Genomic DNA, 13441 nt, shown 5'->3' on the forward strand with positions numbered 1-13441 from the left:
CAAATTTGGCTACAGTATTACATCCACTAAATGAACTTTTGAAAAAACAGGTCCATTGGAAGTGGTCAAAAGAATACGATACAACATTCAAAGAGTGTAAAAACAAATTGGTAGAGAGCACCATGTTAGATATGTCATAATGAACTAAGGAGATTAAGCTAGCATGTGATGCCTCTCCATATGGAGTTGGGGAAGTGATCTCTCATGTATCACGTAGTGGGGAGGAGAGACCAATTGCTTTTGCTTCACGCACTCTCAGTGCCAGTGAGAGTAATTATGCGCAAATTGAAAGGGAAGCTTTGGCATTAATTTTTGGGGTCAAGAAGTTCCACAAATACTTGTACATTCGTAAGTTTACCATCGTTATGGACCATAAGCCCCTAACATCAACCCTCCATCCAACGTCCTCAGTTCCAACAGTAGCTGCAGCCCGACTGCAGAGATGGGCTTTGATTTTGTCAGTATATACATATGACATTGAATACAGACGATCAGCTGATCACAATAATGCTGATGTAATGTCCAGATTGCCTTCCCCATCACAAGTTACACCTGATAGGGAAGAAGTGTTCTATTTTTCATACATTGATGAACTGCCAGTCACAGCTGAAGAGTTTGGTAAAGCAACTAAATGTGACCCAGTGGTGTCAAAGGTGTATGATTATATTGCAAATGGATGGCCAAACCAGGTAATAGACAAAGATATTCATCCGTTCTTCATTCATAGGAATTAATTATCAGTCGATACAGTCCATGGCTGTAATGGTACTGATGGTGGTTGCTTGCTTACTGACATGTCGGACACTGACTCACGATGTACTCTATATCTTTATCAAGACCTGGCCACCATAAATAACTGCGTGCAAAACTCTTGGTCAAGCACATTCCCAGGTGCTGGTCATGGAGGTCTCCTAATAATTTGGGCCTGAATTTATTTGGTATAACCACTCTTGCACCCAATGTGGAAAATAACAAGTAAAACATTAGACATTTTGCAAAATTTATTTTCTTCATTTGGCCTCCCAGAAGAAATTGTTTTGGATAATGAACCACAATTCCGTTCAAAAGAATTTGCACAGTTCACGAGCAAAAATGGTGTGGAACATACCAAGGTTCCACCATACCACCCTGTTTCGAATGGTGCAGCAGAGCAAACTTTACAAATTGTAAAACTCACCCTCATAAAACAAATGTTAGATCCAAATCCAAAGAAATGACAGTTGTCATTGGATCACAAATTGGCTAATTTTCTAATTATTTATTGTAATACTCCTCATACAACTACTAGTAGAACACCAGCAGAGTTGTTTCTCAAACGACAGCCACGAACCAGATTCTCATTGTTAAATCCAAATTTTGCACAGTCCATTGAAGAGACACAATTAACTCAGAAAGAGAATCATGATAGAGGTAGAGTGAAAGAGAGAAGTGTGAAATTAAACCAGAAGGTGAGAGTGAAGAACCATCATTATAAATAGTTAAAGTGGTTACTAGGAAGAGTGGTGAAGATATGTGGTCCTCGCACATATTTGGTAAAGATGTTTGATCATGGACAGGTTAGGTTTGTTCACATTGATCATATTTTACCAACAGACATGGAAGGAGTTGAAGGTGGGAATGATTCAATTATTTCTGACTCATCAGATAGTTTTGATATACCAGTAGCATATCTTCCATCCAATGTACTGGAAACAAATCCAAGAGAAAATCAGAATGTAAGTCTGAGTCCGAGTCAGGCAGACAAACAGTCTGAAGTTAGAGTGAGTTCAAATGAAAATCAAGGAAATTCCGTGGAGGAAAACGTTCCTCAGGTGGAGCCTCGAATGAGTTTAAATTCGACACCATGTTTGGAAGGTTCTGTTCGAGAGCAAAGGTATCCTCTTCGAAACAAAAAACAAGTGGTTAGTTAAATTTGTAAATAGAAACATAAAAACATAGAAACATAGAAACTTTGGGCCCAAGTTTCCACATGATTCGCGCCTGATTTTTAGGAGCAACTGGTGGAGAACGGATTATTTTAGAAATCACAATTCTCCACATTTTTTTTTCTGCAGTTCTAGTCAGGTAGAACAGTTCTAGTTTAGAACAGAATTTTTTCTTCAAAAGGGGGCGTGTCCGGCCACTGACGCCTGATTTGAAAGTTTCCATAGTGAAAATGTACTCCAAACTAAAGTAGAATGGCGCCAGTGAAGATTTTTGTAGAACTGAAAAAACCTGTTCTACACATTAAAAAATCAGGCGCAGGTTACAAATTAGGCGTCCAGAACGAGGTGGAGGGGGGGAAAGGGAACTCATTAAATTCGACAATAAATCCTTATTTATACTTCTACAAATATTATACAAATAAATCCAACCTGAATAAACATTTATAAGCCAAGAAAAGCTTAAATAAACCATCTTCCTACCTGTGTGAAAGTGCTTCAGCCAGGGAGAATTCTGCAGCTGTTCGTGCCGCTGAGCGAGAGAGGGAGGGAGAGAGAAGGGGAGAGGTAGGGAGAGAGAAGGGGAGAGGGAGGGAGAGAGAGGGAGAGGGAGAGGGGAGAGGGAGAGGGAGAGGGAGGGAGGGAGAGGAGAGGGAGAGGGGAGGGGGGGAGGAGGGGGAGGTGGGAGGGAGGGAGAGGGGGGGAGGGAGGGGGAGGGGGAGAGAGGGGGAGGGAGGGGAGGGAGGGAGAGAGGAGGGAGGGGGAGGGAGGGGAGGGAGGGAGAGAGGAGGGAGGGGGAGGAGAGGAGGGAGGGGGGGAGGGAGGAGAGGAGGGAGGGAGGGGGTGAGGAGGGGGGGAGGGAGGAGAGGAGGGAGGGGGGAGGGAGGAGAGGAGGAAGGGGGGGCGAGAGGAGAGGAGGGAGGGGGAGAGGGGGAGAAGGAGGAGGGAGGGAGGAGGGGAGGGGGGAGGAGGGGAGGGGAGAGGGGGGGGGTCGGGGAACAGGAGTGGGTGTCGGGTCCGGGGGGAGCGGGTGTCGGGTCCGGGGGGAGCGGGTCTCGGGTCGGGGCGGGGAGGGGGGGAGCGGGTGTCGGGTCGGGTCTCGGGTCGGGGGGGGGGAGCGGGCCTCGGGTCGGGTCAGGGCGGGGGCGGGTGTCGGGTCTCGGTCGGGGCGCGGGGGCAGCGGGTCTCGGGTGTCGGGTCGGGGCGGGGGGGGAGGGGAGAGCGGGTGTCGGGTCGGGGCGGGGGGGGGGATGGGAGCGGGGGTCGGGTCGGGTCTGGTCGGCGGGGGGGGGGGGAGCGAGTGTCGGGTCTGGTCGGGGGGGGGGGCGGGGAGCAGGAGCTGGCCGTGGGAGGAGCCTCATTCACGCAGCCCCAGTGAGGCCATTGGGCCAGGGCTAGGGGCTGCGTGCTTCGGGCCCCTCCCACACAGTTCGGCGCCTGGAGCTACTGAACTTGCGTGCCGACTGTAGCATGCGCATGTTTTCAGCGCCGGGACCTGGCTCCGCCCCCCCACAGCTCGTGCTGGCTGCGCCGAGTGCCACAGGACCTGTAAGTCGGTGGAGAATACCGAGGATTTTTTTAGGCGCGAAAAACGGGCGCCCAGCTCGGAGGGGCGCCCGTTTTTTTTCTTGTGGAAACTTGGGCCCATAGAAAATAGGTGCAGGAGTAGGCCATTCGGCCCTTCTAGCCTGCACCGCCATTCAATGAGTTCATGGCTGAACATGCAACTTCAGTACCCCATTCCTGCTTTCTCGCCATACCCCTTGATCCCCCTAGTAGTAAGGACTTCATCTAACTCCTTTTTGAATATATTTAGTGAATTGGCCTCAACAACTTTCTGTGGTAGAGAATTCCACAGGTTCACCACTCTCTGGGTGAAGAAGTTTCTCCTCATCTCGGTCCTAAATGGCTTACCCCCTTATCCTTAGACTGTGTCCCCTGGTTCTGGACTTCCCCAACATTGGGAACATTCTTCCTGCATCTAACCTGTCGAAACCCATTAGAATTTTAAACGTTTCTATGAGGTCCCCTCTCATTCTTCTGAACTCCAGTGAATACAAGCTCAGTTGATCCAGTCTTTCTTGATATGTCAGTCCCGTCATCCCGGGAATCAGTCTGGTGAACCTTCGCTGCATTCCTTCAATAGCAAGAATGTCCTTCCTCAGGTTAGGAGACCAAAACTGTACACAATACTCCAAGTGTGGCCTCACCAAAGCCCTGTACAACTGTAGCAACACCTCTCTGACCCTGTACTCAAATCCCCTCGCTATGAAGGCCAACATGCCATTTGCTTTCTTAACCGCCTGCTGTACCTGCATGCCAACCTTCAATGACTGATGTACCATGACACCCAGGTCTCGTTGCACCTCCCCTTTTCCTAATCTGTCATCATTCAGATAATAGTCTGTCTCTCTGTTTTTACCACCAAAGTGGATAACCTCACATTTATCCACATTATACTTCAGCTGCCATGCATTTGTCCACTCACCTAACCTATCCAAGTCGCTCTGCAGCCTCATAGCATCCTCCTCGCAGCTCACACTGCCACCCAACTTAGTGTCATCCGCAAATTTGGAGATACTACATTTAATCCCCTCGTCTAAATCATTAATGTACAGTGTAAACAGTTGGGGCCCCAGCACAGAACCTTGCAGTACCCCACTAGTCACTGCCTGCCATTCTGAAAAGTCCCCATTTACTCCTACTCTTTGCTTCCTGTCTGACAACCAGTTCTCAATCCATGTCAGCACACTACCCCCAATCCCATGTGCTTTAACTTTGCTCATTAATCTCTTGTGTGGGACCTTGTCGAAAGTCTTCTGAAAGTCCAAATATACCACATCAACTGGTTCTCCCTTGTCCACTCTACTGGAAACATCCTCAAAAAATTCCAGAAGATTTGTCAAGCATGATTTCCCTTTCACAAATCCATGCTGACTTGGACCTATCATGTCACCTCTTTCCAAATGCACTGCTATGACATCCTTAATAATCCTTAATAATAAATATGGGAAAAATAAGTCTATATCCTGTGTTATGTATAAACATGCAAGTTATGTATGATGTTATAATAACTTCTTCATTAAAGAGGGAGAAGTGTAATGTCTGTAAGCTTGTAATGTTTGTAGCTCCACACTGTGGATGTGGACGTATTGTGTACTGCAACTACAGAGTTACGCTGTCTGCATATAACTATGTAATTCGCCACAGGCCAGGCACAGAGAACTGCGTTGATGCCCTCAGTTGGCTACCATTGCCCATCACCGAGTTGGAAATGGCACAGCCTGCAGTCTTGCTCTTAGTGATGGATGCATTTGAAAATGAAAAGTCACCCGTTACGGCCCGCCAGATCAGGACCTGGACCAGCCAGGATCCTTTACTGTCCCTTGTAAAAAACTGTGTCCTCCATGGGAGCTGGTCCAGCGTCCCAGCGGAGATGCATGAAGAGATCAAGCTGTTCCAGCAGCATAAAGACGAAATGTCCATACAGGTAGACTGTCTTTTGTGGGGTAATCGTGTGGTTTTGCCCAAGAAAGGCAGGGAAACATTCATACGCGACCTACACAGTACCCACCCAGGCATAGTAATGATGAAAGCTATAGCCAGAGCCCATGTGTGGTGGCCCAGCATCGACTCAGATTTGGAGTCTTGCGTGCGCCAATGCAACACTTGCTCTCAACTGAGCAATTCGCCCAGGGAAGCACCGCTAAGTTTGTGGTCATGGCCCTCCAAACCGTGGTCTAGGATCCACGTTGACTTCGCTGGCCCATTTCTAGGCAAAATGTTCTTGGTTGTTGTGGATGCTTTTTCTAAGTGGATTGAGTGTGTAATAATGTCTGTAAGCACGTCCACTGCCACCATCGAAAACCTATGAACCATGTTTGCCACGCACGGCCTGCCTGATGTCCTTGTCAGCAACAATGGGCCGTGCTTCACCAATGCTGAATTCAAGGAATTCATGACCCACAACAGGATCAAGCACGTCACATCTGCCCCGTTCAAGCCCGCATCCAACGACCAGGCAGAACGGGCAGTCCAAACCATCAAGCAAAGTGTGTCAGAAGGCTCCCTGCAGACCCGCCTGTCCCGAGTCCTGCTCAGCTACCATGCCAGACCCCACTCACTCACCGGGGTTCCCCCAGCCGAGCTGCTCATGAAAAGGGCGGTCAAAACAAAGCTCTCTCTCGTCCACCCTGATCTCCATGATCACTTCGAGGGCAGGCGGTATCAACAAAGCATGTACCATGATCGCGCAAATTTGTCACGCGATATTGAAGTCAGTGACCCTGTATTTGTACTCAACTATGGATATGGTCCCAAATGGCTTGCTGCACTGTCATAGCCAAAGAAGGGAGTAGGGTGTTTCAAGTCAAACTCGCAAATGGACCAACTTGCAGAAAGCATTTGGACCAAACCAAACTGCGATTCACAGACAGCCACGAGCAACCCGAAGAGGACACCACCAACTTCGACCCTCCGACACACACACAAGTGGCAACCGATATCACGGTTGACCACGAAGCTGAACTCATAATCCCCAGCAGTCCAGCAAGGCCAGCTGTGCAGCAGCCCAGCGAAGAATCAACCAACTCACCTGCAGCTGCATTTGTACCAAGACGATCGACTAGGAACGGAAAGCCCCAGATCGTCTCACCCTGTAAATAAGGGTACTATTGACTTTGGGAGAGAGTGATGTTATGTATGCAACTCTATGTAACCAGCATTCTACCGCCACAAGAGGGCATATCTGTTGGAGTCCCAAGGGATCCCAGCATCCCTTGGGAGCACTGTATATAAGCAGGCCTCCCATGCTGTACCAACACTCTGGAGTTAGAATAAAGAGACTAAGGTCACGTCTACAGTACTCAGTCACATTACTTTATTCTGGACATAACAGGGCCTACCTCCAAACTTGCACTCGCAGGGCTGGTTACATTCCGACCAATTTTTCTGGTTGATAACCTTTCGTCAGAACAGGAAGAATTTAGAGATAGAACAGTTTTTAAATAAGTACAGAGACAGGAAAGAAGGGAGGAAAGAAAAAAAAGGGAAGGTCTGTGTTCGGGTGGAGGGCAGGAGAGATTAAATGACAAAAGGGGTGATTGTGCAAGGCAAATAGGGATGGTAATGGAACAAGTAAAGAAATGGGTCTAGAGGAGCTGTAATTGGCAACAGCAGAACAATTCCAGCACCTGCTGTCCAAATAAATGAGAGCAGTGGTTATGCTGTGAAATTGTTGAACTCAACGTTGAGTCTAGAAGGCTGTAAAGCTAGAACAAATGCAGTCTGGAAGACTAAAGTTATGTTACTCAACCTAAACCACTCTGACTAGACAAAATAGATCTGTGTCTTTGTGTGCTTGTATCCAATCACAGAATTACAATTAAATACTGGCAAAATGTTAATGCTAACAAAGCGAATGGGGCAGTTGATCTTCTGGTAACCTCACATTGGTAGTAGTTACACTGTAGCTATCATGAAGCCAAAGAACCAATTGCTGAAACTTGATTAAGGTGATTTCATGCACATTATGCTACACAGATTGGGGAAGAAATTGAACTTATGGCTGCCCATTTTGCACCCGCATAATGCGTGTTAGGCCTCCGTATTTTGCATTGTAATCTGTTGCGTCCGATCTGGACCGGAAGTACGAGGGATGCCATTTTGACTCGGCTGACAATTAGTCGTCCTGGGTGTGTGCCTGAGACATGCATTAGCGTCTAGAAATTCGAGTAGGCCGGAAACTTGCCAGTAACAGCGCAGCCAAGGCTAACGGCCGCCCACAGAAAGAGCCATTATTTTGGTACTGCCTGGTAATTTACATGAGTGGAGCAGATAATCTGTTGTGAACAGCCCTCTTTCCAGCGATATCCTCAACAGAAAGCCGAAGGTTGCGTCTGAAGGATGGGTGCGGCATTCTCGGGCAATGTGCTGTGTCGGATCATTTGGTGATGGCTCCTGGATTTTGCTATAGAGTTTGCTGGTGGCCCTTGTAGGGCTGGAGTATTGTGCATTGTGGCACATCATGAGGCATTTGTTTGTCCACGGCTCCCCTCTTAATTTCACGGACATTGGTCTGGGTCTGGTGCAGTAGGGAGAGGGGGATGCACCATCTTTTAGCTAGCAGTGCCAATGTCCTAGCCTGCATATCGCATAGGGGATTCACTCCCTGGTGAGTGGGTCTTAAAGCACAGGCTCAGATCTAGAGGGACTGTGACTGGAAACACCACATAAGACTGTGGCACAGATGTCCTTAAACCATTGAATGGGACATCAATGGAAATACATTTTAAAGAAGGGGAACATGAACTCTTGGTCAGGAGTTTACTGGTGTCAATGGTGCAGAGGAAAGTTCAATTACATTTTTATCAACAGCAGACTTTTGAAAAACTCATGGTGAGAATATGTTAAGCCTTTTCAAAGCCGATTTCCAATCATTTATTAGTTCATAAACTAGAAAACCCCAAAGTATAAAATGTAGGGAAATCCAGATTTGATTTTTCCTGAGATTATTACAACTGTAGTACAGTACAGTTTATTTTAAAGTATTTACCTCCCAGATATACCAGCAGCTCCTTACTTTACGGGTTCTAGCTCACTGCTGCTTTTACCCGCCTCTCTGCACTGTTAACGGCTGCATGCACAGGTGTGCTTTGGAGATGGCGAGCTGCAAAATGGATGAGCAGGTGTTAATTTGCCGTTGCACGCCGATTGACGTCACGCTGCTACTAATTAAAATACATTCTGCGAGCGCAGGCAATGACAGCGCTGCCAACCTGCCAATGATGTTGGCCATCGCGGGACCTAATGGAAGCAGGTGGAAGTGAAGCCGCCGTGAATTTTTATTACACAAATGGGCCTTAACGGCTATGCTAACACCTCCAATTTCTCGGCCAAGGCTTTTAAAATATGTACATCGGGTATCTACGCCAGTTGTGGGACCATGAATGTGAACTTCAGGTGTAAATGAGCTTGCATGCTCTGCCTAGTCTTGAGCGGCATAATCATCTGGTGATCGCTCAAAATACTCAGTTTTAAATTTCTGGCCCACTGCCAGCCTGTTTGAGCCCCCCTCACACCCAACTTAACATCCAACTCCACGTGAGAGAAAGCTGATTTTCTACCCTTCCTGACCAGTGAACTACAGCAGATTGGCCATTTCCCGCAGCTCGCTGGCAACAGTTTAATGAAGCCCGAAGCTGAATTTGCCTCAAGCTCAACTGGCGCACACCAGTAAGCATCTACTGAAATTGTGCTCCCAGCTTGTGTGCACGCTCCCAGTGCCCCCTGCTGGCTGTCTGTACTGGGACATACTGAACGCCCCTGTGACATTGCAGTCCTCAGACCCCCGTGCCAGGTATCTAGGGATTAGGTGCTTCTCATCACATTATTTGCCCTGATGTGAGACACAAACGTACCTGGAAAAGGGAAAGACAGTATATAATAATAACTACTATTTAAAATATTTATGTTAATCAAAAATGCAAACAATTCAATTTTCAGATTGTAATGTTCTTTCAGAAATGGAGGCTAATATCTGATACTCATACAATGTGCATTTTGTTGATTGCCTTAGATCTTGATTACAGGAATAATCTTGATTACATGTCTGTCACTGTATTTTCCCAGTGTTGGTAGGTTTTAAGTTGCAAGAGGAATAAAATACAGGATCAATAAACACTGTTGTCAGGCACCATTGCTTCAATTAAGAAAAGTTTCAAGTGCAAATTATATCTTTTGGTGCATTAAAATGGGAAGATTGTGACACATTTCAATGTTAAATTGCAATGTAAGGCGACTTCATTGTGTAGATGTCCATGTTCATTTTCACATGTCCCTGTCTACTGTTTACAATTCATCACATTAGCAGTCATTTGAACTGTAGCAGATGAGAAAAACAAAATGTCTGAGATTCTTTCATTAACAATTTTCACAGGTATCCACAAATTCACAAAGAAACTTCGCAATCCGTTACTCATTGATAATAATGAACTGCTAGACTTTCTCTCCAGAGTTCACTCTGATGTACAAGTGGTAAGTGCCTTTGTATCTGTCTCAAGTAACAGCTGAACTGTAATTTGGTGCAGCATGTTTTACAAATTTTCTGGCATTCTTTGAGGATGTAACAAGCAGGGTGGATAAGGGGGAACCAGTGGATGTGGTGTATTTGGATTTCCAGAAGGTATTCGATAAGGTGACACATAAAAGGTTACTGCACAAGATAAAAGCTCACAGGGTTGGGGGTACTATAGTAGCTTGGATAGCGGATTGGCTAACAGAAAACAGAGAGTCAAGATAAAAAGGGACCGAGTGTAATGTAACCAAGTTTGCTGATGATACAAAGATGGGTGGGAAAGCAAGTTGTGAAGAGGACACAAAAAAATCTGCAAAGTGATATAGACAGACTAAGTGAGTGGTCAAACATTTGGCAGATGGAGTATAATGTGGGAAAGTGTGAGGTTATCCACTTTGGCAGGAAAAATAAAAAAGCAAATTATTATTTAAATGGAGATAAATTACAGAGGGACCTGGGGTCCTTGTGCATGAAATATAAAAAGTTAGCATGCAGGTACAGCAGGTAATCAGGAAGGCAAATGGAATGTTGGCCTTTATTGCAAAGGGGATGGAGTATAAACGCAGAGAAGTCTTGCTACAACAGTACAGGGTATTGGTGAGGCCACACCTGGAGTACTGCATAGTTTTGGTCTCCTTATTTAAGGAAGGATATACTTGCATTGGAGGCAGTTCAGAGAAGGTTCACTAGGTAGATTCCTGAGTTGAAGGGGTTGACTTATGAGGAAAGGTTGAGTAGGTTGGGCCTATGCTCAATGGAGTTTAGAAGAATGAGAGGTGATCTTATTGAAACATATACTCAACAAGATAGATGCAGAGAGGATGTATACCCTCATGGGGGAATCCAGAACTAGGGGATATAGGTTCAGAATAAGGGGCTGCCCATTTAAAACTGAGATAAGGAGGAATTTCTTCTCTCAGAGGGTTGTAAATCTATGGAATTCTCTGCCCCAGAGAGCTGTGGAGGCTGGGTCATTGAATATATCTAAGGTGGAGATAGACAGATTTTTGAGCGATAAGGGAGTAAAGGGTTATGGGGAGCGGGCAGGGAAGTGGAGCTGAGCCCTAGCCCAGATCAGCCATGATCTTATTGAATGGTGGAGCAGGCTTGACGGGCCACTCCTGCTCCTATTTCTTATGCTCTTATGTTCTTATGAAGTCATTGGAAATTCTTGGGCCTTAGAGGGCAGAATGAGGATGTAAGACAGCCTTTCCATCATGACATAACTAGAAGAACCGGGTCTGGTGAAATCTCATCAGTTATGCCTTTACTGTGATCAGGTGTACTTACTGTACTAAAATGGAGTTTTAATTTTCAGTTATATACCCCTAAAGATTGGTACAGCTTTTAGCAGTTGGGCAACAGTTTGCCAAGGTGTAAACCTGCCAAACCCTAATTCCAGAGTAGAAGTGATCCAGCATAAATTAATAGGGCTGATTCTGGGGTTTAGCATGCCCAGCATGGAGCATTAGTCACAGGGAGCACTGTCTGGGAAATCATGGGCCCATAGTGCCTGATTTTCCTTGCATTAATTTATGCGGACTCAATGATTTGTCAGCCCATGTTCCCTTGAGGCACGTTTTGGACCTTGTAACTGTTGTAAACCAATTTTAACAGCTGTGGATATATACCAGATTGGGGAATAACATTTGATGCACTGTCCCAGAGATACAGCATCAAATTAAACTCTTTCTAGTCACATTACAGGTTTGTTCCAAAGTGATAACATTTCAGTCTGAGTTCTTGTGATTGACTACAGTCTTTCACTCACTCTATGATCTCGCAATTTTAGCAGATGTGTTTGTCTAAGTGATCATGCTACCTTGATTTAAGCTGATTGTGTCCAAATCTGCCTTATGTGCCAAGCAGCGTCAGTTTAGTAGTAGCTATTCAGATTGCTGCATTAAACTGCAAAAATTATTTGAAAAAACATGAGGAAAATCAGAAGAATGCCAACAAATCTGGATATCTTATGATTCTTGATGTGATAACATTAAAAATCATTCAATATGATCGTTTTCACATTCATTCTCATACTGTATGCACCTCTGTTGTCACTTCAGGCAGTATTTTGTGGACATCTTGTACTGTTCATAAAGCATGAAATGTTATATGCAGAGTCTCCTACAGCTTAACATTTTAATTCTGACTCAACTCTAAAGGCAGGTCGGAAGTATTAACAGTCCCAAAATGCATTAATAGTCCCAAAATGCAGTATCCATGACACAACATAGGTGATGAATGTAACTGCACTTTACTTTTATATTCATATATTCACTTCATAAGGACCAGAATAAAAACATAATTATCACAAAAAAGGAATATTCAGCAATAACAATCTAACTCATTTTTAAAAACTTTGAAAAAACATTAATGACACATCATGTACACTTAGAAGAATTGTGAATAATAAAAATAGTTTGAAGTTAAATGAACAGAAATAACCATTTTTACGGGATTTTATCGGCATGCATTTTTCTATCATACTTAGGGATAGCGCAATTAGAAAATTATCCCTTTTGATGTGTTCATGAAATTTACACACGTATTATTTTTAAGCAATGTGCTGTGCTTGCAATAGAGAAGGGTACAGTTTCAAGTTTAAGATTATTACATAAAATGTACTTTCCTTGTTAACTCAGAACATGGATTATAACATTAGAATGAGCCTTTACAGAATTAAATATTTGCCTTTTTAAAGTTGCTGGATGGGACATGTGTAATCTTCTATTGAAACATGCAAACATTAATGCATGCAAAATGCATATGTATTATTGATTACATCACCACTCATGCTTTCTTTTTTTAAGTGTCACTATGAACCAGATAACTAATTAAGAAAGAGTAAATTGATTAAACATGCAGTGGGATTCCCAGTTTCATGTAAATAACATTGTCTCAATCACTTTTAAAAAAAAACTTTCATCCCTCCTCTGCGAAAAGTGGCAACTCATACTAGGATGTGTGTGCAGGGGCACCTGCACCCTTCTGGTACTTTGCCTAAGTAGGCATTTTACATGTTGAGCCTAAGCAGTGAGTGGGAGGCATCAAATCGATCATGTGTGGGTTATCACAGCCATACTCGATACTGTTGTCACCCAACCTCCTCACAAGTACTCAGGTCAATTGTAATGCCCCAGCTCTCTCGCAGGTGAAATCAACTAACATCAGCCCCAACTAAGGAGAAAACCTTTTAAGGTTTGTGTAGTTCAGTTTTATATTGGGCAGTAAACTTAACAATTGAGCTTCCATGAGAGTTTTATTTGCATATTTTGCTTCTTGCTATTTAGTATTACATAAACCACTGATTCTTCCATGATTAATGTCAAAGGCATGTCACAATTTGCTCTTTTCAAATTGTGACTACTACAGGTCTGCTCCTTCTAGCTTCTTCCTTACACACTGACAGAGCACGCCTTTTCCATGTGGGCCAGTTGAGAACTGG

The 13441-nt window shown here is 44.7% G+C and overlaps 1 protein-coding gene across 5 annotated transcripts in view; it reads left to right on the forward strand.

Moving 5' to 3' along the window:
- The window catches only part of mctp1a (multiple C2 domains, transmembrane 1a), a 979537-nt gene that overhangs the window by 964274 nt on the left and 1822 nt on the right, over nucleotides 1–13441 (forward strand). For all 5 annotated transcript variants that reach the window (XM_070884895.1, XM_070884861.1, XM_070884869.1 and 2 more), the window contains one exon: nucleotides 9859–9956. In XM_070884895.1, the coding sequence (XP_070740996.1) occupies nucleotides 9859–9956 (98 nt within the window). The remainder of the gene's footprint in view (nucleotides 1–9858; nucleotides 9957–13441) is intronic.

This window comes from Pristiophorus japonicus, chromosome 1, assembly GCF_044704955.1.
Source record: "Pristiophorus japonicus isolate sPriJap1 chromosome 1, sPriJap1.hap1, whole genome shotgun sequence".
NCBI lineage: Eukaryota > Metazoa > Chordata > Chondrichthyes > Pristiophoridae > Pristiophorus > Pristiophorus japonicus.